This window comes from Microcebus murinus, chromosome 13 (assembly GCF_040939455.1).
Source record: "Microcebus murinus isolate Inina chromosome 13, M.murinus_Inina_mat1.0, whole genome shotgun sequence".
In the NCBI taxonomy this organism is placed as follows: Eukaryota; Metazoa; Chordata; class Mammalia; order Primates; family Cheirogaleidae; genus Microcebus; species Microcebus murinus.
In genome coordinates, this window is record NC_134116.1 from 60,637,951 (window position 1) to 60,662,855 (window position 24,905).

The window sequence follows — 24,905 nt, forward strand, 5'->3', positions numbered from 1 at the left end:
TTAATTTTAATTTTCTTAATTTCTCGAAGTAGATGTTGAACACTGCTCTTTATGAGGCCCTGTGCTAAGTATGCAGATTGTTAAATTGACAGCCTACTTTTATTCTAAATATGCTCATGTAAACAAGGACAAAGGCAAGCTTTCCTATATTTTGATCGGTTAGGTCTCAGCACAGTTTCAGAGTGTAGTGGGTATATAAGTTTGCTGTGTCTACTCTTTATTATTGACGCTTTTCAAACAAGCATAGTGATCGTACTAATAGTGGGGTTTATGGAAAGATCAACTCAGTGAGGTTACGCTTCATTTTATGGCTTAGAACTAGAACATTTAGGTTACTATATTTATCTCCACATTTTCTATATATATACTTCTATGTATATATACCATTGTTGTTTTATGAAATGTGACCATTTGTTATTTTATGAAAAGATCATACAAAATTTACTGTAATAATTCTTGCCTATTTTAGTGTAAGATTATAGAAATGTTTGAGCTTTATTCTGAAATCTGATGTCTGATATAAACATGTCTAGTATAAATCTATTCAGTGTAATTTTGAGACTAGAGTGTTGATTTTCTTATTCTTATAATTGGTTTTTCTCTTTTAAAAAATGCAAGTCGGAACTTGTCGATCTGGCTGAAAACATTCAACAAAAGCTTTCGTATTTTAATGAATTGGAAACTATTAACACAGTAAGTAAGCATTTTTTACTTTTTGTAAAGTTAGTAATTTTTACTTTATATTTCTCTTTTGTAGTATAATCTCTAAACTTAAAAATTGGCTTGAGTGACATTTTAACTTAATAGTTTGCTTGATGATATATATTCCTATTGGTAGCCAATGGAGATACCATTACCAGTTCAGATTTTTCAAATGTGCTTTAAGTAGTATCATATCTTAAATAGTATTATTGTTATTAAAAACTTTTTGTTGGTTACCTCTTATAGTATCTCATTCATAACATGTGAAGAAGATAAGAAATATTCAATTTGAAATCTTGCTGTGGTTGTGCAACAATAGTAATAGTTAAAACATTTTTTAAGCTAATTCTCATATTTAATTTGAAGAATAGTCCTTATAATGTATACTTGTATCCCAAGTAATAGTCCCAATAAAGACTACTGTGTAAATTATATTTCTATGTTTCTGACTCATAAGTTAATCATAATATATATAAATCATGTTATTAAAATTTTTAGATTAATCATTATTATTATAGTTTACTAAAGACATAGAAGTAAAGCTAGTAGCCAGTTAACAATGAAATGCAATGGGAAGTAGTTTATTGCCAAGCCATTTGTATATTAAGAAGTAATTGGTTGATAATATTTTACTTTCATAATATGACTGCTAAACATAGTGTAACTGTTAGTTAATCCTTTAACCTTGAGAAAATCACCACTGTTTCAAAGTAGAAAAATTTATTTATTTTTATTTTCTTGATTTATTTATTATTTTTTATTTTTTTGAGACGGAGTCTCTGTCACCTAGGCTAGAGTGCCTTGGCATCAGCCTAGCTCACAGCAACCTCAAACCGCTGGGCTCAAGCGATCCTCCTGCCTCAGCCTCCCAAGTAGCTGAGACTACAGGCTTGAGCCACCATACCTGGCTAAGTTTTTGTTTCTATTTTTAGTTGTCTGGCTAATTTTTTTCTATTTTTAGTAGAGACGGGGCTCGTTTTTGCTCAGGCTGGTCTTGAACTCCTAAGCTCAAGCAGTCCACCCTCTTTGGCCTCCCAGAATGCTAGGATTGCAGGTGTGAGCTACTACTGCATCTGGCCCAAAGTACAAAAATTATGTATATTGTAAAGTACTAAAAAATGGGAAATCTGAATACTTGATATATTATTTCAATATAACATTGTATAGTAGAGTAATATAAAATATTTCCTTATTCATGAAGAGCCTCATTAAAGATTTTTAGAAGTAAACTGAATTTAATCAATATTCTTTTATATTTGTGCTTTATTATATGTGGGTTATATTTAGGATATTTCAGTGACCTTTAAAATGTTTTATAAAGCCATTAGTACAAATGTATTATATCTTAAAGAGAAATATACTAATTCTAATCCATAGTTTTCAACTTTTACCTGTATTGTTTTTTTGTGAATTAAGATTGATTTTTTTTTTTCTTAAAGAAATTGAATTCCCCTACATTGTCCGTGAATAGTGAAGGATTTATACCTATGCTGGCCAAGTTAGATGATTGCATAACATATATCTCATCTCATGTAAGTCATAGTATTTTTGTATATTTTTAAGAAATCTTAACATTCTTGTTATATCACTTCTTGTGCTATAATTATTTTTTCTGAAGAGGAAAAAATATATAGATAAATATGTATTGAAGAAGAGCTGTAGTGAATTCTTAGTTGTTATCAGTAGTGGACTAAAAAGTAATTTTAGGTCCTGAGGTGACCCCTGCAGTGGAAAGGGTCCTGGCTGACTCAGACTTATCCCACCTAAAAGGGTGAGCCGTTTTTAATTTGTTGAAACCCTGATGTGCTATATATTTCTTTGGAAATAAAGTGTTACTGGAGGGAAGTAAAGGCCCTTTGATTTAATCACCTCCTATTTCTATTTCCCAAAGCTTTATTGCTGTATATATATCCCCTAAATCTTACTCTTTTCCTAGTTGGGCCTTACATGTTATCTTTGAAGTCTGTGGGGTGCTGAAAATATATTTTGCTAACAACTGCAAATATTTATTGAGCCCCTACTTTGTGCCAGTCACAGGGGACTTGGCTGTGACTAAGACAGTTACTGACTCATCTTCATGGATTTTACGGTCTACATACAACATTTTTTTTTTTTTTTTTTTTTGAGACAGAGTCTCACTTTCTTGCCCGGGCTAGAGTGCCATGGCATCAGCCTAGCTCACAGCAACCTCAAACTCCTGGGTTTATGCAATCCTTCTGCCTCAGGCTCCCGAGTAGCTGGGACTATAAGCATGTGCTACCATGCCCGGCTAATTTTTTCTATATATTTTTTAGTTGTCTAATTAATTTATTTCTGTTTTTAGTAGAGATGGGATCTCGCTCTTGCTCAGGCTGGTCTTGAACTCCTGAGCTCAAATGATCCATCTGCCTTGGCCTCCCAGAGTGCTAGGATTATAGGCGTGAGGCGTGAGCCACCACGCCCGGCTTACATACAACTTTTATTTGAGCTTTATCTATTGCTTTACATAAAGGACTCATTGGTTTTCATTGATTGCTTGCTTTTTGTCACTTTTGTTTTCCTTTTGTAATTCTTTCTCTTTTCCTTACAGCCTAATTTTAAAGATTATCCTGTATATTTGCTGAAGTTTAAACAATGTCTTTCTAAAGCTTTGCACCTCATGAAGATATATATTGTGAATACACTACAAACGCTTACAAATCAGTTACTAAAAAGGGTGAGTTAACTGGTCTCAATTAACAGGTTGTTTTTCTTTATTGATTCATTTATTTTCCATAATCTTTGTCTGAGATTAATACTATGTAGTTCTAAGAAAATTATACCTTTTGTTAAGTGAGAATATGTACTGCAGTTTTATTTATAATAGGGAAAAATGGCTATATTAGAAATATCCATTGCAGTCTTATTTTCAAATAATGTTTAACAGTGTGAGAAGTATCCAGTACTATATGATGAATAGTATAATAAGATACAAGTATTTATTACTTAAAACATTTTCTTTCTAGCTTTTTCATGATACTATTAGAAGGAAATATAGCAAAATAATAAAAGTGGTTTTGAGTGCTAGGTTGTGATAGATAATTTAAATTTTCTTCTTTACTTTTTTTTTTGTTTGTTTTTGTGTTTTTGAGACAGAGTCTTGCTCCATCACCCCAGGTAGAGTGCACTGGCATCATGTTAGCTCACTTACAGCCTCAAACTCCTGGGCTAAAGTGATCCTCCTGCCTCAGTCTCCTGAGTAGCTGGGATTACAGGCGTGTACCATGACACCCAGCTAAAAACTTTCCTTTTTTTTTTTTTTTTTTTTTTTTTAGTAGAGACAGGTTCTTGCTCTTGCTCAGGCTGGTCCTCACCTCAAGCGATCTTCCTGTCTTAGCCTCTCAGAATGCTAGGATTACAGCACTTTTCTGTATTTTTCTATGTTCTATATATAGTGCACATTTTTGTTGAGTACCTCCTAATGCTTGGTATTGTATTAGGAGCTGTACAACAGCAAAGAGGAGCCAGCAGGGTCCCTACTATCATGGAGCTTATTATATTCAGGATAAATAATCAGTAAAGAAGGAAGCAGATTAATTAATTACAGTTTGCAGTAGATTCTAGGTGGAAAATTAATAGGACATTGGGTTAGAAAATATGAGTAGAGCTAGCTAGAATGGTTGTGGAGCATATTTCTTTCCTAAGAAAATAAAATCTTAAAAGTTTATATTTTATTTTTTAAGCTTACTTTCTAAACAACATGGAGTATCTTCTCGAACTTTCAGTTCAAAGCCAGTGATTTTGGGATTGCCTTTTACTGTTTACATTGTTCTTAGCTGACATAACAGTTGAACTATTTATTTTTCTATTTTGCAAAATTTCCAGTAAGTTTAGGAAACTAATAGGACTAGCTGCACAAAACTTCTGTGAGTGTATATGTATGGTAATATAATGGATGCACTGAATCTCAAAGAGGATAAATAATTTGGCCAATGTCCTACGCTCAGTAAATGACAGAGTATAAATCTGAATTCAGGTCTGTTTACCTGAAATTCAAAAAACACAGGGTAAATTTTGAATATAAAGGAGAGAGAGACAACAGTTCCAATTAATTATTACTCATTTATAGCAATAATAATATTTAATCTCTCTTTGAGATTTTTCTCTATGAGCTTTTGATTGATATGGAGGCCAAACATTAGCCATATGAAATGGTTAGTGTCAGGTTTTTTGAATAATTATTTGTTTGCTAATTTTTCCTTCCCTATCCTCTTCTGTGTTTCCTTAGGATCCTTCATCTGTACCTAATGCAGATAACGCCTTTACACTATTTTATGTGAAATTTCGAGCTGCTGCCCCCAAAGTCAGAGTAAGTTTATTGTCATACATTGGATATTGTTATGAAATTTATTCAACCAGCCCTTTGAAATACTGTTGTATGTTAGGCCCTTTGCTTCTACCAGGGAAATAAGCATGACTGAAAGTAGACATTGTCTTTCTACATTACAGCAGTAGATCTTAGAGGTGTATCCTAGGTGCTTGAAGTCCACAGAGCAGGAAACAGCTAGCTCTTCCTATGATGTTTAGGGTAGGTTTCTAGATGAAGGTGGTGATAGTTGAGCTTAAAAAGTTCAAATAGTGGACATGTAGAGGTTGATAAGAGTATTTTATATAGAGAGAATAGCATGTATAGGGAAGGTTGTAGAGATATAGAAGACATGCATTTTGGGAGAGTTCCAGGTAATTTGTTATGATGGGAACATGGGGCGTTCGTGGGGTATGTTAGGAAAGATGAGAAAGACCGTCTCACAGGGGATGTTACATGTCATGTTAATTCAGGAAAAGTAGAGAGCCAATAAAGTAGTATCTTAAACAGAGGATTGATTTGGTCAGATTTGCCAAACAGACACATAGACCAATGGAACAGAATAGACAACCCAGAAATAAATCCATGTACTTATAGCCAACTGATTTTTGCCAAGAACATTCAGTGGGGAAAGGATAGTCTTTTTAATAAATGGTGCTGGAAAAACTCGATACCCATTTTTATCTGACAGTTCTTGAAAAAAAATTTAAAAAATAAAGAATAAAAAAGAAAAAAGAAAAACACAGACAAAACTCCTAAATATCTGTATGCAGAAAAATGAAACTAAACCTCTGTATCTCACCATATACAAAAATCAAATCAAAATGGATTAAAGACTCAAATGTAAGACCTGCAGTTATAAAACTACTATACAAAAGCACAGGAGAAATGCTTTAGGACTTTGGTCTAGGCAAAGATTTTATGGCACAGGCAACAAAAACCAAAACAGACAAGTGAGTTTATATTAAACTAAAAGGCTTCTGCAGAGCAAAGGAAACAATCACCAGAGTGGAGACAACTTGTAGAATGGGAGAAAATATTTTCAAATTGTTCATCTGACAAGGGACTAATATCCAGAATATACAAGGAACTCAACACAACAGTGAAAAATCAAATAATCCTATTAAAAAGTGGGCAGAGGACATGAATAGACATTTCTTAAAAGAAGACATACAAATGGCCCACAGGTACATGAAAAAATGCTTAACATCACTAATCATCAGAGAAATGTAAATCAAAAACAATGAGATATTATATTATCCACATGTACCCCAGAAATATATATAATTATTATCAATTAAAAGAGATTAAAGATGCAATATAAAGAATGGATTATGGTGAAGAAAGATTTGAGACAGGGAGGCATAATTAACAAGGAAGATTTTGTAGTAATCTAGGTGAGAAAAAGGGTTGAATTAATACATCAATAATATATTCCATGAGATTAGGTGTGTGCCTTATTTATCCTTCTTAGCAGTGTCTGGTGTATAAAGGAATGCAACTGTATTCATCTTGATTAAGTGATTAGAATGGAGGGGGCAAAGATCAATATATGTGTTTTTTTAAGAGAGAGATATATATATATAGTTTAATAATATATCTGAGATACATTTAACACATTGCTACACTAGAAAAAAACTTTTTCTTTGGGGCCATGATGTTTTATTATGAAAATAGAATAAAAACTTCGAAAACAAAACAATGCTTTCTAATTTAATGAGAAATTTGTCATTTTTTTTTGTTTTCTGTGTGTGAGTTATATGCAGACTTGAAAAATATTTCACATGGCTCTCAAGGTGAAGAGATGTGTGAGTTACATATACTTCACGAGGCCACAGGCTCAAAACTAGCTTGAGTTAAATACAATTCACATGGCAGTTAATGTATTAATTGGAGCTGCCGACTCTGACTTCACTCCCTTCCTTGTTTTCCTTTTGAAAGTCAGCCAGTTGAAATGAGGTTTTTTTTTTGAAATGGGAGACACTTATTTTTCTTTATAGAAGATACAAGGGAAGAATGGTTAATTGATGTCATGAAATTTAGATTGTACGTGATTGTTTGCTTTTCTTATTAGCCAAATACTAATGATAAAAATCTGATTAGAAAAGAAATGGTATAGGTAAGAGGGCTCAGTATGGTTGGTGAATATAAAATAATTATGTAATTATAAGTGGCTTTCCTCTGTTCCATTAGCCACCAATTAGTATATATGAGGAAGTCCCATTTGTATTAGTGACAGAGAGCATAAAGTACTTAAACTAGCAATAACCTTAACAGAAATATAAGGATGAAGAAAATGACAAAACCAGACAGAAACTCATTCAACTCATAAAAGGTTGAATACATGGTAAGCCTATCTTGTTCCGGGTAGAGGAGACAAGTTTTAAAACGTTAGTTCCTCCCAGTGTAGTGTATTGGTTAGAATGTACTCTGAGCAAAAATTCCAATGAAATTTCTTTTTGTATAACTCTAACCTTTATTTGGTAAATAGGCAAGACTAAACAAGAAAAGTTTGAAAAATATAGTGTCATTGATTCAAGAATTCACTGGGCGATCATTGGAACAAAAAGTTCTAGAACTTAGTATATAAAGAAACATCCTGAATCAAAAAGAAAGCTCCAGTTTTCTTCCTGGTATTGGGAAGATTTGCTAAATATTTGGGAAATAAAAGTAAGCTTTTCACTTTATAACATTACCAAAAGAATACATTCCAAGTGAACTAAAGAGTTTTTAAATACAAAAATGGAAAGACCAATACAAATAAAAAACTAGAAAAATTATTGGAAAAAAATTACAGAGAAAAAGATTAATGGTATAAAAATTAGATTTTCTGAATTTTTTTTTTTTTTTTGAGACAGAGTCTCGCTTTGTTGCCCAGGCTAGAGTGAGTGCCGTGGCGTCAGCCTAGCTCACAGCAACCTCAAACTCCTGGGCTCAAGTGATCCTTCTGCCTCAGCCTCCCGGGTAGCTGGGACTACAGGCATGCGCCACCATGCCCGGCTAATTTTTTTATATATATATCAGTTGGCCAATTAATTTCTTTCTATTTATAGTAGAGACGGGGTCTCGCTCTTGCTCAGGCTGGTTTTGAACTCCTGACCTTGAGCAATCCGCCCGCCTCGGCCTCCCAAGAACTAGGATTACAGGCGTGAGCCACAGCGCCCGGCCAAATTTTCTGAATTTTACACAGCAAAAGCAAGACAAACTGAAGAGAATGTTTGCAACAGCTAAGTTAAGAAGGTTAATATTTTTAATATATTATGAGTCCTTATAAATCAGTATAAGAAAGGAGAGTATCTAATATAAAATGACCAGATAATACTGCTGATGGGTATGTAAATGGATTCCTTTTTTTTTTTTTTTTTGAGACAGAGTCTCGCTTTCTTGCCTAGGCTAGAGTGAGTGCCATGGCGTCAGCCTAGCTCACAGCAACCTCAAACTCCTGGGCTCAAGTGATCCTACTGCCTCAGCCTCCCGAGTAGCTGGGACTACAGGCATGTGCCACCATCAGTTGGCCAATTAATTTCTTTCTATTTATAGTAGACATGGGGTCTTGCTCTTGCTCACGCTGGTTTTGAACTCCTGACCTTGAGCAATCCGCCCGCTTCGGCCTCCCAGAGAGCTAGGATTACAGGCGTGAGCCACCGCGCCAGGCCAATTTTTCACTTTTTTATATTTACAGTTTTTCCAAGTGAGCATGTGATACTACTATAATCAGAAAGTAATGAATAGTATAATTAAAATAGATAGATTTTTAATGTATTTTTCTTCATTCTACAGACTCTTATTGAACAAATAGAACAACGATCTGAAAAAATGCCTGAGTGAGTACCTATAAGTTCTTTGATTTCCAAATTACCTTTTTCTTAATGGTGCTATTTTTCCAAATCTGGCTATTTCCCTGATATTCTCTGAACAGTTGCCTCCAAACTTGTTTTTATAACACACAACTTTTTTGGGGGAGCAAGGTCACAGACCTGACTTAGCAAGTTCACACAGTGGCAGGCTTTTCTGTGGGCAGGATTTCCTTCTCATTTGGGCAGCTGTGAGGTTTTAAAGAGAAATCTTTCTTAAAAGAAAAGCCTATGGCACCATAGTTTATCATGATTTCTTTTTGTTTTATATCTGTATTTCTGATATTTAATGTGGGCAAATGAGAGGTAACTCTCAAACCTGCTTTAGAGGTTTGGGAGCCTACTCTGGGATTTAAGGTGAGATTTAGTTTACATATCTGAAATGAAAAGTTTTTACTGTGGTCTCATTTGCTTGCCATCAGATACCAACAACTGCTAAATGATGTCCACCAGTGTTACCTTGATCAGCGGGAGCTCCTTTTGGGGCCTAGTATTGCTTGTACTGTGACAGAGTTAACCAGCCAAAATAATAGAGATCATTGTGCCTTGGTAAGTTTCTACTTGTTTTGGTTTAATGTTAAACCATCCTCTGAGCTATGTTGATACCTTAGAAGCTATAACAAGTTTTTGTTCCCATATCAACAAACTAAAATAATATTTTTTTAGTTATGGCAAATCTGCTTTGGTAATTTCAACTTTGCAAAATATTCTTATTTTTATTTTTTTAAGTATGAATATTCACAAATATGTATTATTCCTTGACAGATAGGTTTCAAAATTTGTAGATTTATATTGAAATTTAATTTTAGCTTAGCTTTTGCTTAAGAAGTGCCTTTTTGTTTAGTGTAATTTAATCCATACTATCAAAAATACGTAAGAATTCTTTTTTTAAATATTTCTTTTTGAACTAGAAAAGTAACTTATATTCATTATCAAAAGTTTAGAAAATAAAACATTAACAAAATAAAAATCACCTATCATCCCATTATGTAGTAATCTATTGAAAACCAACTATTTTCTGTTCTTCAGTAAGTTGTTTTACGAATATAGGTATATAATTTCTTTGCAAATAAAGTGTAGGTTTTATTTCGTCAACACTGGAAATGTTGTATGGTTTTAATTGTAGGTGGTATGTGTTTGTTTACTGCAGGTTCGCAGTGGCTGTGCTTTTATGGTCCATGTATGCCAGGATGAGCACCAACTTTACAATGAATTTTTCACAAAACCGACATCAAAATTAGAGTAGGTGGTACATAGAATATAACTCTTGTTGATAAGATTTAATTTGCTAATGACCACAGTGTGGATCAGTATATTATAGGAGTATTTTTTTTTCTTTTCTTTTTTTTCCTTTTTTTAATGTTTTTGTTTTTTTCTTTCTTTTCTTTTTTTATAGAAGTATTCTATAATTAACTGCAGAGTGTTTTAACTTTTTTGTGTGTATGAACACAATATTGTTGGGTTGTACAGAGGCCATTTTCTTAAAATAAATGTACAGCTTAAAGGCCAACATGCTTTCATGTTTGTACTATAATTATGGGGACATTATGGTATGATAGTAAGAATTCTATACAGGGAACTAAGTCTTGGGATCTAGATCCCTTTATTCCCAGTAAGTATAATAATTCCTTCTAGTTAAGAAATTTGTGATTCTGGTTAACAAAAGGTAATTAAAAATACAGATGCTATTTAGTAACTTTTTATTTATTTTTATCAAAGTGTTTTTCAGATCTACTGTTGGTCACTTTTGTTTTTTTCATGTTGGCTGTTTGACTCATAAAAATTCTAAGATTATGACTCTTGTAATGGGGAAGAGAAAAATATATTTTATGGTTTTGGTTGGGGTGATCACTTTTTCTTTTTTGCGTTCCATCCTTTTTTTATTTTTATTTATTTTTTATTTTATTTTAGCGTATTATGGGGGTACAAGTGTTAAGGTTACTTATATTGCCCATGCCCTCCTACTCCCTTGAGTAAGAGCTTCAAGCATGTCCATCCTCCAAACGTTTCACAGGGCTGATCACTTTTGATGAACTACTATATATAGAAGAATACTAATGACAATATGAAGAATATAGACATCTTAATCTTTTCTTTTCAAATGTTTACAATTTCTCAAAATACCTAATGTATGTCCAAAGTACTTTGAGTTCTATTTATCTAAATTTATAAGTATTCAAGAATTTTGAATCTGTCTTTCCTGGGAGAAAAAATTCCATTTGATTCATAATGAAGTAGAATATAAAAGTTAATTAAGTCTACTGAAATATTTTTTATTATTTTTGAAAGGGCATATATATAATTATTGCTGAAATAGATACAATTTATAATAGGTCAACTTTTGGTTGAGGACACCTAATTTGAATTTACTGCTGTGGATTGCTTATTGATTATAAGCTTTTAAAGCAAGAACAGTTTATAGAGTTACTTTCAGCCTTTCTCTTTTCATTTTATAATGTTTCCAGATACTATTTTCCAGTAGATATTTGTTATTTTTATTGGCTGAAAAAAATCAATGAGGCTTTTAAAACTATTAAAAAATTCTGAAAAGACTACTACTAATAGCCATGTTTTATTCTTTCATTTTAGTGAGCTTTTGGAGAAACTATGTGTGTCATTGTATGATGTCTTCAGGCCATTGATCATTCATGTTATTCACTTAGAGACTTTATCGGAACTTTGTGGGATTCTTAAAAATGAAGTGCTTGAAGATCATGTACAGAACAATGGTAAATAAGTAGAAATGATAATTTTGAGGGTCTTTTTAATTATATCAGTGGCTCAATGAATTTGAAAAAATTAAGTCCTGCTTCCTCCATCCCCCAAATATATTAATTTAATATTTTTGAAATTTGGATCGATGCTTGCCCATTTTGGAATAAAGATACACTTTATTCTGTGACTAACGGTACAAATAATATAGGGAAAGAATTTTTTAAATCTGGGAAAAATTAGTAATAAAGTAATTAATAGTCACTTTTCTTCCTGGCATCTGGAATCCAGAGAGAACGACCATTGCTTTTGGGTTAGGCATTTCTAGTACACTATGACCAGAATATAAAAAATAATGGACTATATCGCATATTTTTGATTAAAAAACAAGAATTATTTTAGCATAGTAATGATTCATCTTTTTTGAAATTACAAATAAAAGCAGTTCTCTGGAATAGCTCTACTTTATCCATCTTATATAATTTTTAATATTTGACTTGTTGTAGAGAACATGATTTCTGTAATGATACTTAAAGGTACCTTTAAAAAATACCCTTCATGGATGGGTGCAGTGGCTCATGCCTGTAATCTCAGCACTTTGGGAGGTTAGAGTGGGAGGATCAGTTTAGGCCAGGAGTTCAAGACCAGCCTGGGGAACATAGCGAGACTCCCATCTTTACAAAAAAAAAAAAAAATTAGCCGAGCAGGGTGGTGTGCTTGTAGACCCAGCTACTCAGGAGGCTGAAGCAGGAGGATAACTTGAGTGCAGGAGTTTGAGGTTCCAGGAGTTTGAGGTTCCAGGAGTTTGAGGTTGCAGTGAGTTATGATCGTGCCACTGCACTACAGCTTGGATGCCAGCAAGATTATATCTCTTAAAAAAAATGCCCTTGAAGTAATTATTTTACTGGCAGAATTTATTATTCTCACGTTGGCTTTCATTAGGAGGCACTGGATTTATTACTCTTCCAAGGTTATTCTATTGCCTTTAATTTATTCTAAGATGAACATTTTCTCAGATTTTAATACTTCTGAATTTAAGATGATTTTTAAATTAACGTGAATCTTTTATGTGATTATGTAATGTCTCCTAGTCCTTGTAAAGTTGTTACTGAATTACCAGTGTGTCTTAAATTGCTGGCATCCCTGAATGAAGAAGCATATAAGCTCATATCTTATTTTGTTTTTTCCTTTTTTCCTTTGTGAAAATGTTAACAAATTATTTAGTATCTGTGGGACTCAACTTATTTGTAAAATGGGAATGATAATACTTCAATTAATAAGCTGTCTTAGCTATTTCTTACGATTGGTCTGAAGCTATATGAAATAAAGAGCAAAAACACTCCTAAAATTCAGATTTTCTTATTCATATTAATAATAGAAACAATTTAATGGAGTCCCAGGAAGGAGGTATAAGGACAAATTTATTTCTCAGTTTTAAAATTGAGGAGATTGAAAGACATTTATTAAACTTTCTAAGGTCATTGAATCATAGTAAAATAGAATGCAACCATAGTCTCTGAAGCAAAGTGGTTCATACTGATTCTGAACAGTTTAGTAATTTCTTTGTTTGTTTAAAAAAAAGTATTTTCCAAATCTAGAGGAATGGATTACTGTACTTTTTTTTTTATCAGCTGAACAACTGGGGGCATTTGCAGCTGGAGTCAAGCAGATGTTGGAAGATGTACAAGAGCGACTGGTCTACCGAACGCATATCTACATTCAGACGGACATCACAGGCTACAAGCCGGCTCCTGGAGATCTGGCCTATCCGGATAAGTTAGTCATGATGGAGGTAGGTCCATCACCCCCCTTATTTTATCACCCCCTTCCCCCACCAGCTTTTAGATGTTTATTACTAGTTAAAATAGGATTTTTGTTTCTTTCTAAAAGTTTTTTTGTAGAGACAGTCTCTATATGTTACCAAAGTTGGTCTTGAACTCCTGGCCTCAAGTGATCCTCCTGCCTTGGCCTCCCAAAGTGCTGGGATTACAGGTGTAAGCCACTGCGCCTGGCTGGAAGCTCTTAACACAACCATAATGCAATTATCACATCTAAAAACATTGATTCCTTAATGTTATCAAATAACTAGTTGACTCTAGAATTTTTTTCAGATTCAGCAGGGGTTAATATTTCGCTATGTTTGCTTTATCTCTTTATGTGTATGTACATGTATATGTATATTTTGTTGCCAAACCATTTGAAAAAAATTGTAAGCATCATGATACTTCACTCCTAAGTACTTTAGTCCTTACTCTTCTAAGAATAAAATTGTTACCTACATAATTATAGCATCATTTTTACATCTAAGCAAAATAACATTAATTCAACAATTTTGTTTATATACAGTCCATATTCAAATTTCCCCAGTGTTCCTTCAAGTGTCTTTTATAACTGGACCAAAAACATACTAAAAAAGTAGGATCCAGTCAAAGTTACCGTGTTGCTTTCGGTTTTTTTTTTTTTTTTGAGACAGAGTCTCACTTTGTTGCCCAGGCTAGAGTGAGTGCCATGGCGGCAGCCTAGCTCACAGCAACCTCAGACTCCTGGGCTCAAGCAATCCTACTGCCTCAGCCTCCCGAGTAGCTGGGACTACAGGCATGCGCCACCATGCCCGGCTAATTTTTTTTTTTTTCTGTATGTATTAGTTGGCCAATTAATTTTCTTTCTATTTATAGTAGAGACGGGGTCTCGCTCTTGTTCAGGCTGGTTTTGAACTCCTGACCTCGAGCAATCCACCCGCCTCGGCCTCCCAGAGTGCTAGGATTACAGGCGTGAGCCACCGCGCCTGGCCCTGCTTTCGGTTTTTATGTCTCTTTAGTATCTTCATTTTAATTTTTTTGTAGGGGTCAAGTCTCTCTATGTTGCCCAGGCTGGTCTTGAACTCCTGGCCTCAAGCAGTCCTCCCGCCTCAGCCTCCCAAGTTGCTGGGGTTATAGGTGTGAATCACTACACCAGCATTTGTTATTATTTAACTCTTGAAATATATAAAAACATAACATTTGAGTGTTTTTAGAAATAGCCTTTAATTAATTCATTCCTGAAGTAATGAGTGAAATATCCAACTTATCATTTTTTTAATGAGACATTTTGTCTGTTAGTATATGTGCGTTTTGATATCTACTTTTTTGTATTAAAATTTAATATAGTGTCCTTTCAGATTCCCTTACCTATAGGAGTGTGACTGTTTCTTCACTGATTAAAACAAATAATCTAGTTTGTTTGGAAAATATTTAACATAAAATGCACTTTTAGAAGCAGTAGGGTAAAGATTATTAGTACCGTGGTTATTTTATTTGAAAAGTTCCAAAGGAAATTTTGGTGCTATTGAATTTAAAAATGCCTCTGAAATAATTTTGCTAAGTCATCACATTTCTAACATGTTTTTTAAGATGTAATTTAATTTTTGCCAGGTTTATAAACTATTCTTGCTTAATTAGTTTGCATCAGGAAGGCTGATAGACCTAAATCTGTTTGTCTATGAAAAATAGATTAAAGACCATTTTTTCCCAAAGTGTATCCTTTACTCATCAGCAGTATCTTTTGTTACCCAGTGGCAATCTCTGTTGTTAAGTTGTCAAATGTAGCTCAGATATTATCCTGCTTCTATTTAGAGTGCTTCTCCTGGACTGCTTTAGAGTGCTTCTCCTGATTTCCTTTATTTCTATTTCTTAAAATTGATTTTATATATTAGAATAATTTGGTACATTTGCCATGATTAATGAACCAGTAATGATACATTGGTATTTACTAAAGGCGATAGTTTATTGAGATTTCCTTAGTTTTTATTTAATGTCTTTTTCTGTTCCAGGATCCCATTTATAATATCACATTACATTTAGTTTTTATGCCTCTTTAGATTCCTCTGGCGTGTGACAGTTTCTCAGACTGTTCCTTGTTTTTGATGACTTTAACAGTTTTGAGGAGAACTGGTTAAGTTTTGTGTGGTATGTCACTCTGTTGGAATTTAGATGTTATCCTTATGAATAGATTGGTGTTATGTGCTTTTGGGAGGAAAACCACAAAGGTAAAGTGTCACTGTCATTACATCCTATCAACACGATGAACTATTGCTGTTGATATCGACCTTGATCACCTGGTTGAGGTAGTGTTGTCAGTTTCCTCCACTGTACAGTTCTTCTTCTCCCCTTTCCATGCCATACTCTTTGGATGGACGTCCTATGCTCAACCCTTATTTCAGGAGTGGGGATTTATGCTCTACCTCCTTGAGGGCAAAGTGTCAATATAAATATTTAGAACTTTTTTGCAAGGGAGATTTGTCCCTTTTTTCTCATTTGTTTATTTATTCAGTCACTTATTAATATCAATATGGACTCATGGATATTTATTTTATACTTTGGGTTATAGTTCACTGGTACTTTATTTTGCTGCTGTAATAGTTCCAGCTTTGTCTATTGGGAGATCTTTCAGTTGACTCATATGTCCTTTTGATGTATCTTATCAATATAGGTTTTTGATTTTGAGCACTTCCTTACTTCCTGGCACTTCAAGGAGTGCTAGTTCCTTTTATTGAAGGATTGTATTAGAAAACAAGATCTGGGTGCTCGCTGTGCTCAATGCTACTGGGGTTGTTGCTTCTAAGCCCTCTCAGTTGTCAGAGCAAAGAAATACTTGTGTGTATACTAACGTATTCCTGTTGCTCTGTGTCCTCACCAGCATTTTGACTTAGCCTAATTTATTTCGGTGCCCAGATTGATAAATACGTAATAATAGGTATGTTTGTTTTAAAGCTAACAAGCTGAAAATATGCCAGCCTATTTAGTTAAATGCCCTTACCTGTTGTTTTAAGAATGTTCTCTTTTATGTATACCACTGCAGTTGTGAAAACAAAAGAAAAAAATATGTTCTCTTAAACTCTCATCCCTTCCTCTGACTTCTATTTAAATTTATTACATTTTGGGTAATTATATTAATTATTTATATATTACTATTTTTTAAATGATATACAAGATCAACCTTGCAGGGATCAGATGGTAAGCAAAGCAGGTAATGTTGGGGCTGTTTGTTTTTGATCTAGCTTTTATTATTCTTTAGGCTTATAGCAAGAATTATCTTTCTGTGTCTGGGTATTGCTAATAACAACAGGGAGCAGATGGATCATCCATTTGCAGGAGTTACCTTAACTATGAAGTCCACAAAGTAGATATGGTGAGGACTATGTGAAGTTATGGTGTTTCTCAGGCAGATCTAGGGAATTGTGCTCTCTCCTTTCCCTCCCCAACCCTTCTGTCTTCATTATGAATGTCAGTTTTTCTATTATAGATAATATGCCTATTTTAGTAGTTTTATCTGATAGAGTGTTAGGTGATAAAGTTTACTATGTGCTCCCCTCCCAGGGTAGTTTAGTGATATATTTAATATATTCATTCAGTCATTACTTGGCTGGTATCCTGAATGCTTCCTTATATAGTAGACCTTTTGGTTTAAAGGTAGCCATTTGCAGTAAATATGCATGTTTCTCTTTTGATGAGGGGCTAGGGTATACAAGTGGTCTGTCTGTGACATCTGCATGCCATTTAGGGATTAGTTTTGTGATTTCTTTTTTTTTTTTTTTTTTTTTTTTTTTTTTGAGACAGAGTCTCGCTTTGTTGTCCAGGCTAGAGTGAGTGCCGTGGCGTCAGCCTAGCTCACAGCAACCTCAAACTCCTGGGCTCGAGCGATCCTTCTGCCTCAGCTTCCCGAGTAGCTGGGACTACAGGCATGCGCCACCATGCCCAGCTAATTTTTTATATATATATCAGTTGGCCAATTAATTTCTTTCAATTTATAGTAGAGACGGGGTCTCGCTCTTGCTCAGGCTGGTTTTGAACTCCTGACCTTGAGCAATCCGCCCGCCTCGGCCTCCCAGAGAGCTAGGATTACAGGCGTGAGCCACTGTGCCCGGCCAAGTTTTGTGATTTCTTTATGCAGAATGAGGGACTGGCCTGAGTGAGAAGGAGTCTGTCTTCTAAACAGTTCTCTAGCCATTCTTTTGGCAGTAGCTAGGTGTCTGTTAGGTCCTCATTTCTGTATATTTCCACCTTTATAACCAAAGTAAATTATGGAATTCTCATCACTAATTTAGTAGTTGTTGTCCTGTGTATACTGGATGATATTCTTTAGGCTTTTTTTAACCCATGCTCATTAAAAAAAAAAAAAACTTCCTACAGGTTGACAGATGTAAATAAAAAAAAAGAAAAAAAAAAAAAAAAAAAAAACTATTTCAAAAATAGCATACTGTAGCTATTGTCACATAAAGAAAAAGCCTGTTATTTGGGTTGGCCAGCAGTTTGAACAAAGGCATTTCTGACAGAGTATATCCAATGTTAAATTTGAATACTTTGTTTCAAAAAGGTTATCTGCTGAAGGGTCAAGTATGAGCCTTGTATACTTGCCCCTTCAGCAGATAACCTTTGTTGGTTCTGAAATGAAGTGAAAAGGCTATGTTTCTGGGAATAGAAACAAGGTTATGGGAATAGAAATACCCCATACTAATTTAACATTTTCATTTCCATGTATTGTTTTTGGCATAGTTCTCTTAATTAGTCCATTTAATTTACTAATTAGTATTTTTTTTTACTTTGTAGAAAGAACATGTTTATATTGCCGAACACTGCTGAAAACTATAATGTTCCTTCTGATTTCTCTATGCAGCAAATTGCACAGAGTTTAAAAGATGAACAGAAGAAGGTACCTTCAGAAACTTCCTTTTCAGATGTTCAGTTAGAAGAAGGCGAGTCTAACAGTCTGACAAAATCTGGTATGTTATGTCTTAACTGCAAGCATTTATTCGTTCAGTTAGTAAACTTTTATTGAGGACTTATCGTGTCCCAACCATGAAAAACAGCTTATACCACACTTAATGGGGGGAAGATCAAGCCAGAGGCATAATTCGGTGGTGAGTGAGATGCTCATGGTATACACAGGGCATATATTCCTGGGCATGGAGGTTTCGAAGGGAGATAAGCTCTGTGTGCAGGAAGGTGAGTTCATTGTGAGGTGTGGTGTCTGGAAGCTGGAGTGTGGTTTTTTTTTTTTTGTTTTTTTTTGTTTTTTGAGACAGAGTCTCACTTTATTGCCCAGGCTAGAGTGAGTGCCGTGGCATCAGCCTAGTTCACAACAACCTCATCTCCTGGGCTCAAGCAATCCTACTGCCTCAGCCTCCCGAGTAGCTGGGACTACAGGCATGCGCCACCATGCCCGGCTAATTTTCTCTATATATTAGTTTGCCAATTAATTTCTTTCTATTTATAGTAGAGACGGGGTCTTGCTCTTGCTCAGGCTGGTTTTGAACTCCTGACCTCGAGCAATCCGCCCGCCTCGGCCTCCCAGAGTGTTAGGATTACAGGCGTGAGCCACCACGCCTGGCCTGGAGTGTGTTTTTGAAGAGTGTGAGAGAGCCAGGTGAAGTAAGGTTGTTTAAGATCGAGTAGCATGCAGGAGTGGAAAGACCATGACTGCTTTGGGGAATTCAAGTGGTTTGGTGTGACTGGGCACAGGTTGTATGTGGGGAAGGAGGGGGTAAGATAGGCCAGATTGTGATAGGTGTCATGCAATAGTCTCATGGCCTTTGTACTTCTAGCTAGTATAGTGTGTCAGGGTGATTGCACCATCAGATTTGCATTTTGTAAGCATATTGAGTGGCTGGGTCTGGGGTAAAATATTACTGATAGAGATAATATAGGACAGCTTAGATGAGGGTGCATGTTAGGCAGGGGGCAGAATTGTCCAAGAATTACCCTGGATACTGGGACCTAGACAACAAGCTAGATGGAAAGTAAGGCATACCCCTCCCTACACAGCTATAAGGGTGGCACTAAAGCTCAGCTCCCCATGGGCTGACTGAGAGTGAGGCTACTGTAACTCCATGGGCTTTAAACTAACCCCAGCTGCCTCAAGATTCCCAGGTTTAGAGAATCCTCAGATATTATGAGTCAACGCTCTAAATAGTTGGTACATCAAATCCAGACTGCCAAGCAGCTTGGGTATTCCCCATCTGACAAAGCACTTTGTCATGCTTGCCCTGTAGGAGGGAAGACCCATGGGGGTTGAAGTTTCCTCCTCTGCAGTAGAACCCATGCTGGGTCCTAGTGTACCTTTTGGTCTTAGTGTACTTCTTTAAGGGTTATTGGAGAGACTAGAGTACATGTCTGTCTTGCCACCCCTGGCCCTGTGAATTTTCCCTTTCCCCAGTGTGTTAGTCTGTCTTGTATTGCTATAAAGGAATACCTGAAACTGGGTAATTTGTAAAGAAAAGAAATTCATTTGGCTTACAGTTTTGCAGACTGTACAAGCTGTGTGGCACCAGTATTTGCTTCTGGTGAGAGCAGTTTCCAATGATGGCAAAAGGTGAAAGGGGAGCAGGATTGTCACATGGTGAGAGGGAGCAAGAGAGGGAGGAGGAGGTGCCAGTGAGAACTCCTGGGGAGGGCACCAAGCCATTCATGAGGGATCTGCCCCCATGACCTACATACCTCCCACCAGGCCCCTCCTCCATCACTTGGGATTGAATTTCAACATGAGATGTGGCAGGGACAAGTATCCAAACTATACTACACAGTCTGTTCTTTTACCTGTGTCAGGCATTACACTGAGGACTTGGCAGAACTGTAGAGACTGTTTAGGAAACTGTGTTTTTCCATTTGAAAGATAAAGGTAGTTTGAACCATGGGGTTGTTGTGGGGATGGAGAGAAGTATGAAGATGAGGGATGTGGTTAGGAGTTTGAATCAATAGAATTTGATAACACCAGATATGGGGGTTAAGGAAGAGCTGAGTAAGGTGCATGTGAAACAACTGAGAGGATCGGTTTTGTGCTGTTTAATGTGGGTAGCCACTCACCATTGAGCAGGCAAAATGTGGCTAATCCAAGTGTGTCAGTAGGTGTGTAAAATCGGCCATAAACATGTGAAATTCATACCAGATTTCAAAGACTTAATATAGAATGGAAATAAAGAATGGAAAATATCTTAGTTATTTTTATGTGGATTACATGTTAAAATGATGATATTTTGGATATATTAGATTAAATAAAATATACCATTGTTTCCTTTTACTTTTTTGAATGTAGCATTTTAATGTGTATCTATGGCTCTCATTATATTTGTATTTTACAGCAGTGCCCTAGAGCTGTAAAGAGAAAGACTGGTTTAGAGATAAAACAAGAGGAGTAGTTGATGCTTTGGGCTTGTATCAGATCACCCCAGGACAGAGTAGAGTGATTGCAGCAGAAGTCTGGGGAGAGAAACTGGGCAAATATCGACATTACAGAACAGTTAGAGGTAGAGGAGTGAACCGACCTAGCTGAGAATGCACCGCCAGCAAGGTGGGAAGCAGCGAGTGAGAGGGTGTTACTGAAGCCAAAGAAGAAGGGGTTGGCGGTGTAGTTTGTAGAAGGCTGAAATCATGAGAATATTGTCGGTAGAGAATGGGATGCAAAGTTTTTATACATATGTGGTAGAATAGTTTGGAGTAAGAAGGAAGTCTGTAGAAAGTAAAAAGAATGCAATTCTGAAAGAAAATAATGAGCAAATCTGCCTCTGGGGCAGGATGGAGGATGGAAGTGAAAATCTTTGCAGCTGAAAAGGTCAAGAATGATGGTCATCCATATGGTTACAGGTGTTATCAGAGTGGTGATAGAACTTGGGGTGGAAAGCAAGACTCAGAGTCAGGTAGGAAGGGAAACAAAAATAAAAAGAGTATGATCACTTTCCCTGGTTCCCAGGTGTGTTTTAAGTGAGAGAATGAGAAGTCTGCAAGGAAGGCTTTAAAACAAACAAGGAGTAGGATGAGGTGTCAGAGCAAGTTGGCGGAGGGGCCATTCTGTGAGGAAACCGATTATCAGTACCTTCCAGAAGCATAGGCTTATTCTCTATGTAGAGCAAGTGAAGGGGAGGGGAGGCCACAGAGGATGATGAGGCAGATGTGCAGGGGGCTGTGAGAGAAGCCCTGGTTCTGGGGCTCGCTCTGCTCTCAGAAGGGGCGGCCAGGAGGCACCTGCTCTTGATGGCGTGCTGTGGAAGTCAGCTTCCCGGTCAACGCTCAGTTAAGCTGGAAAGGGAAAAATGAACACCCAAGCTGGCTTCTGGCTTTAAAGTGGTTAAACACATTTGTTTTACTAAACTTTTATTTAGGGGTACTCTTTTGGCTTTCTAGTTTGGATGAGGGATCCTGTGAATACCATAATACTTAGGAAAACTATAAACACATAATCTCATAAGTATTCTTTGATATAATTTTTTCTTTTTCAAGAAACGTCATATATAAAGTAGATCTTAGTTTAACCAAGGCTTTATGAAAGAGATTTAAAAATTATGCAAGTATTACTTGCTTTATAAAAATAAAAACAAGCTTACAAAACTATGAGGTGAACGAACTAATTCAACCTTTCCCTCATTCCATCCCTTTCTCCTCAAATATATGCAATACAATGTCCAGGCCTTTTTTAAAGTATATGCAGATCTAGCTTTTTTTTAAAAAAGGAATTTTGTTTGTTCTGTAACTTATTACCGGTATATCATGAATATACTTTTATTTATTATTATTAAAAAATTACAGATATATAGAAAAGTAGAAAGAAAGATACAATGAACCTTAAACACACATACCCACCACCTGGATTCAGACTTAACATTTTATCACATTATATATACTTATATATTTTTGCTAATTATTTTAAACAAAATTATTGACATCATTGACACTTCACCTTTGAGTATTTCAGCATCTCCAGAGATAAGGATATCTCTTACATAACCATAAATCTTTTTTTTTTGAGACAGAGTCTCACTTTGTTGCCCGGGCTAGAGTGCCATGGCATGAGCCTAGCTCACAGCAACCTCAAACTTCTGGGCTCAAGCAATCCTTCTGCCTCAGCCTCCCAAGTAGCTGGGACTACAAGCATGTGCCACCATGCTTGGCTAATTTTTTCTCTCTCTATATATTTTTAGTTGGCCAATTAATTTCTTTCTATTTTTAGTAGAGACGGGTCTCACTCTTGCTCAGGCTGGTTTCGAACTCCTGACCTTGAGTGATCCTCCCGCCTTGGCCTCCCAGAGTGCTAGGATTACAGGCATGAGCCATGGCGCCTGGCCTTCCATAAATCTTTATCACACTAAAAATTTAATACATTTCATTCGCAGCATCATCTAATACCCAGTCCGTATCTCAATATCACCTCTTCTCCCAAAGTGTTGGACCAGCTCCACTTTTGTGACTCATTTAAAATCTTGTCCCTAGACCCTGAAGTGATTGTGCTTCCCTTAAAAAAGTGACTCTCTGCCCAACCACACTCCCCAGCTGCTGCTCCTCATACTCATCAGTGGCTGCCTTTTCTGACCTGGTGGGAGGAAGCCAGGTCTGGGCACTTGGGAACTGGATATACTAACTAGGCCTGTAAATGATATAACTCAGAGCATAGAAGACAGGCTGACAGGCAAACCAGCTTTCATTAATCTTCCTATTGAAAATTGCTTTGTTTTCTTGTCACTCCCCACCTCCATTAGCTCTTGCATGTGTCCCGGTAGTTTCATATAGATCTGACTCCTTTTTAATGGTCATGTTCCATAATATGAATATGCTTTTCATTTATTCCATAAAGATTATTGATAACAGTTTGAGAAAAGCAATTTGAGTTGAGTCTATATATGAGGCTGTAATGTATGTATATATATATTCATGTGCATTCTCATTTATTGTGTTGAATCTCCTCACCTGTGACTGGTTTAGATTTCTTATGATAGTCTTTTTTTTTTTTTTTTTTTTTGAGACAGAGTCTCGCTTTGTTTTCCAGGCTAGAGTGAGTGCCGTGGCGTCAGCCTAGCTCACAGCAACCTCAAACTCCTGGGCTCAAGCGATCCTCCTGCCTCAGCCTCCCGAGTAGCTGGGACTACAGGCATGCGCCACCATGCCCGGCTAATTTTTTTATATATATATCAGTTGGCCAATTAATTTCTTTCTATTTATAGTAGAGAGGGGGTCTCGCTCTTGCTCAGGCTGGTTTTGAACTCCTGACCTTGAGCAATCCACCCGCCTCGGCCTCCCAAGAGCTAGGATTACAGGCATGATAGTCTTGATTAAAGGTGATGCTGGAAAAAATTGATGCCCTGACCTATTGATAGCTAGTGAGAATAAACAGTTTATAGTTGCCATGTAAATTATTTTAAGACAAACACCCACATTGTGTGAAATGTGTCTTCTTTTCAATTTGGCTTTTAGGTTCAACAGAATCCCTCAATCCTAGACCACATACCACAATTTCTCCAGCGGATCTTCATGGAATGTGGTATCCTACAGTTCGAAGAACTCTTGTCTGTCTCTCCAAATTATACAGATGTATAGATGTACGTGTTTAAATTCTTGTATTTTCACTGTGAATTGCTTGCTATTTCAGTTAGAATATTTTTTAATCTAAATTTTCTTTTAAGAGCTTGGTGCAGTATTTTGTTTGATATTCTTGGAATCATGGTTTGTAGATATGGAGGTAACTTGAAGGTCAAGCTAATTTAGGGATTCCTAACCTGAGCTTTCTATAGACCCTTAGCATTCACTAATGGACTTTAGGAAGTCTCTGAACACCTTGAAATTGTGGGTAAATTTTATATGTATGTTTATATTTGTGGCTTTCTGAGGAGTAGGGCTTTAGCATTTACTAATTCTCAAAGGAGTCCTTGACCACAAATAAGTTTAAAGCTGCTGATTAATTTGGCTTAGTTTATTAGATGAAGATAATCCAGAAAGGTTAAGTGATATATCCAGTGTCATATAGGTATAATATCCATTTAGTATTAAATATAATGACTTTAAGTAAGTTAGTTTTATATTCAATTTGAATCAGCATCCTTAAGTAATATTAAGATTACATGTATTTCTAACTATAGACTAAGTTTAGCTGAAGTTAGCAGCACCGTTTTTAGGGACCAACCTTGTGCATGGATTTTAGGAGACAGAGTTATTTTAAGCATTCCAGTTTAATGATATCGTCATCATTCCCTGCAGTATTAGATTTGTTGACATTTATTTGCTGTCAGGGATTTGTTGCTGAACCAAAATGTTTTATAAAATTTGATGTTTTTAATTTATAAATTTGATTGCTACAACCCTGACTGCATATAAAGAGTGAAATGATTAAATATAGCAGTCATGTAATGAACTGGCCAGATGCCATTATTTCTTAAGAATATGATTCAAAAAGAAGTACGCATATACTTTCACACTACAGAGATATTCTATGCCACAGAGTCCTAGGACTGAACAAGGTTGCACAGTTGTTTCATTGGGACAGTAGATAGAGTCCACACTACTCTGTCTTTAATTTAA

At 35.8% G+C, this 24,905-nt stretch overlaps 1 protein-coding gene across 1 annotated transcript in view; it reads left to right on the plus strand.

Moving 5' to 3' along the window:
* COG3 (component of oligomeric golgi complex 3) overlaps positions 1–24,905 on the plus strand; it is a 63,285-nt gene that overhangs the window by 15,689 nt on the left and 22,691 nt on the right. Inside the window, exons 5-15 of the mRNA XM_012782725.3 lie at positions 619–693; positions 2,142–2,234; positions 3,272–3,397; positions 4,949–5,029; positions 8,807–8,850; positions 9,303–9,429; positions 10,031–10,122; positions 11,470–11,609; positions 13,224–13,384; positions 18,244–18,349; positions 23,805–23,929. Of these exons, the coding sequence (XP_012638179.1) occupies positions 619–693; positions 2,142–2,234; positions 3,272–3,397; positions 4,949–5,029; positions 8,807–8,850; positions 9,303–9,429; positions 10,031–10,122; positions 11,470–11,609; positions 13,224–13,384; positions 18,244–18,349; positions 23,805–23,929 (1,170 nt within the window). The remainder of the gene's footprint in view (positions 1–618; positions 694–2,141; positions 2,235–3,271; positions 3,398–4,948; positions 5,030–8,806; positions 8,851–9,302; positions 9,430–10,030; positions 10,123–11,469; positions 11,610–13,223; positions 13,385–18,243; positions 18,350–23,804; positions 23,930–24,905) is intronic.